This window comes from Buceros rhinoceros, unplaced genomic scaffold, assembly GCF_000710305.1.
Source record: "Buceros rhinoceros silvestris isolate BGI_N320 unplaced genomic scaffold, ASM71030v1 scaffold43557, whole genome shotgun sequence".
Classification (NCBI taxonomy): domain Eukaryota; kingdom Metazoa; phylum Chordata; class Aves; order Bucerotiformes; family Bucerotidae; genus Buceros; species Buceros rhinoceros.
The window spans coordinates 15,619-18,877 of record NW_010423574.1 but is presented as its reverse complement, the minus strand read 5'-3'; the positions used below and the strand labels follow the sequence as shown (position 1 = coordinate 18,877).

General features: G+C 35.6%; 1 protein-coding gene across 1 annotated transcript in view; it reads left to right on the top strand.

Moving 5' to 3' along the window:
• Positions 1-907: 907 nt before the first annotated feature.
• The window catches only part of PIGK (phosphatidylinositol glycan anchor biosynthesis, class K), a gene marked incomplete at both ends in the record, with an annotated part of 14,163 nt that continues 11,811 nt past the window's right edge, over positions 908-3,259 (top strand). The window contains 2 exons of the mRNA XM_010140453.1: positions 908-967; positions 3,182-3,259. The exon at positions 3,182-3,259 is cut by the window's right edge and continues 1 nt beyond it. Of these exons, the coding sequence (XP_010138755.1) occupies positions 908-967; positions 3,182-3,259 (138 nt within the window). The remainder of the gene's footprint in view (positions 968-3,181) is intronic.

The window sequence follows — 3,259 nt, the reverse complement described above, 5'->3', positions numbered from 1 at the left end:
TAGTAATTATGCATTTTGCACAGTGACCACTCTGTATCTGGGGTGTTGTTTGCATTTGAATTCTGCTTTATTAACAAATTATTATCCTTGAAATTAATTACAAACAGGACAAAAAAAATAGCCAATAGAAATGTTCTAGAATCTTTGCATTACTAAATAAATGGCAAATTGTTTGCTACTTGAGGTACAGTATGCTCTGTGTATATTTTAACGATCACTTTTTCTATTACTGTGGGTTTTGTGTGAGACCACAGACATCACCTCAGTACTGCTTGGAGAGTTAGACTCTGATTAAGAATCAGCCAGTTTGGATTCTTCTCCTGTGACAGACTCATTTCTCTGGAAAGTCTTGTCCCCTTTCTGTGCCCTGATTTCTGCTATCAGTTAAGTAAAAAGAGTCCTCTTCTCTGGGTAACACGGATTATAGAGAAGGTTGTTGTTATAGCTCCTGGTTTTGGATGATAAATGTAACCACCCTGGGTTTAAAATGGGTTAAAATTGCAAATTTGCTTACTTGCTTTTGAAAAGATGAGAGGGCCAATGAAAACAGGAATTAATCCAACCCGATTTTCTCATTAAGGAAGAAACTATAGGTCAAGAAGTAATTTTAACTTGTTTGGAGTGTACTTTGGAATAGAGATGTGTGGGCTTTTGTTTTAACTAAGCTGCAAGTGACTAATAGTTCTCTCTCCTTTGTTATTTAGTAAGTTTCAGGGAAAGGTTTGGAGCAATTAATTTGCATTACATGTGCAAAACAGAGAAAGAAAAACTACCTCTCTTGAAGCTTTTATAAGGTTTGTTCAGTGTTGCAGTGTGGTACACAGATGCATTGAACACTGTTTTGTGGAAACGAGAAATATGAATTGCATTTTTTATTGCTGAAAAAACATCTAATATTTTCTCTGTCTTTCAGGATCAAGCAGAACAGTTCTTTAGAAGTGGACATACTAATAACTGGGCGGTTTTGGTAAGGATGGTCCAGGTTGTTCTCTTCCAGTAAAGTCAGTGATTTTTGTTCAGGAGCTGTAATTGCAACAGTCCCTCAAGGATTCTGTCCATTTGAAAGAAGTGGAAAGATAAAGACTTGGACATGAATAAATTTTAAATTGTGCCTGCAAGTTTATTCCACTATAATAAAATTATCTTTTCAGTATGACAGCATTTTAAGCACTCATTGTGTAGCTACGTGGCAGGATTCATAGAACAAAAGTTCTGGCTGCAGTTACATTTACCATACTGCATATTGAACAAAAGTGTAGTTCTGGTGTTGGAAAAGTGTATCTTTTGGACCAGAAAGGTACAATTTATTTTTGATTTTTGTTCTTACTCAACCTGTTAACTTGTGGTAAAAGGTTTAGAATAAAATAAGTTCAGGTGACATAATGTTTAGATCAACTGTTCTTATCCTATTTTTTTTCTTTGCTGTGAAGCTTTTATTAGCTTTGAATCATGCTGCACAATTGGTTTCGAATCACAATTCCGCTCTTAATGACTAATCTGTTTCGGAACAATATTGTCATTACTCAGTAGCAGCTGTTGGTTTCCCAGATACTTTTCTTCTATATTGCTCCATTTTAGTAAACAGTAATTAATTGAATTAAAGGGATAATTTCTATATACTACAGTGTACAAACTTGAAGCTGTCTAGATGTCGAGTACTACTTTAATACTGTTAACAACTAGGTGCTTTTATTAGTACCCAAGACAAAGGTGGTGGAATATTTGGTCCAACGAGCTGTAATTTCTGTCCTCAACAGATCCTCTCTGGTTGTATTTTTCAGTAGTTCACGATTCAGCTTTATGACAAGTGCTACTAATTTTTTAAGCAGTAAAAGGGAGGTTTTACTGCTATCTGGCACTTCAAGCCTGGAATCATACTGCAGTCTCACCTCATCAGTAGTTTGAATTAATATGCTGCAGTGTGAATATATTTAAAGCATAGACACTTTTCCACCTTGTTGTAAGGGAGGTAATGGAGGAAAGGGCCAGATGATAATAGCTTGAAATGTCACAGCTAGATTGGCAACAGTTAGTTTTCAGAGCTTTAAACCTTGCGGAAAAGCAGATGTTCTCATGGACTGATTCCCGTGGGCTTTTTTGAAATTCCTAACTGATGGGATGATCAAGACACAAGGGGATCCTTTCAGGCTGAAATTTTGTTGTTATTTAAGTTACTACTCCTTTCTTTTTATGAAAAGGTTAGAGAAAAAGATGTTACATAATGTAACTTAAAGAAGTTTCTTTTTAGATTAGAGATGCACATTTAAAGCTGAAAAACTTAAACTGTCTTAAATGCTTGTTCCTGCTTCCCTATTTTTTTTGTTTTTAAAGTCACCTCTTCTAAAATGCTTCTTTGTTTGAAAGACTTGTAAAAACAGAGGAAATTTGTCTCCAAAGGAGAATTGCTGTACTTAGTGTGGAACAGACAGAAAGTAGTGAGCTGAAGCTAAACACAAGGACAATCATAAGGCCAGCAAGGAACTACAGCAGGTTGCCTCTGAAGGTTTTTGAAATCTCATTGGTTTGAGGTTTTCAAGGACAGAATAAACACTATCTGACCTAGGGAGCAGTTTAAGTACGGGAGTGGCTTATCCCCAACCCGTTGCCTGTTGGAACAGTAGAACCTAAACTCTTTCGCAATTTTTGAGAATTTGTGTTCAGAGTTTGGGTAGAGCTCACTTAGCTCTTCGTTGTATTTGGCTTCTTAGGTGCAAACATCCCCACTGTATTTTCCCCTGTGTAGCTTATGCATCAATTCACTTATGTCTTTGTGCAAGAATGGTTCCAGAATGGGTTTGCTGTTGAGATGAGAACTATTCCTTTGACTTTTCTTCCATTTGATATGGAGAAAGCAAATGAAAAAAATTAGCTTACCCATTTACTATTGCTGAATTATTCTCTAAAGTGTGGCTTCCTATACTTACTTGGGGTTTATGGTAATTTTTTCAGGAGTCAGTATGTTAAAAACTTTTTTTTTTTTTAACTTTAATTTTCAGCGTTTGTTGCTTTGGTCCAACAAAGATTTATATATCTTTATATCATGAGTTTCTTGGTGTTGCTATGGTCCTTTCTGATTTATTACTAGTTTGTTGATATTCCAATAATTACCCTCTTGTGATACAATGTGCCAGGCCAGGTTGAATGTTTTAACTATGTAATGTGTTTTTTAATTTTTTTCAAGGTCTGTACATCTCGATTCTGGTTTAATTATCGTCATGTGGCAAATACGCTTTCAGTATACAGAAGTGTCAAGAGACTG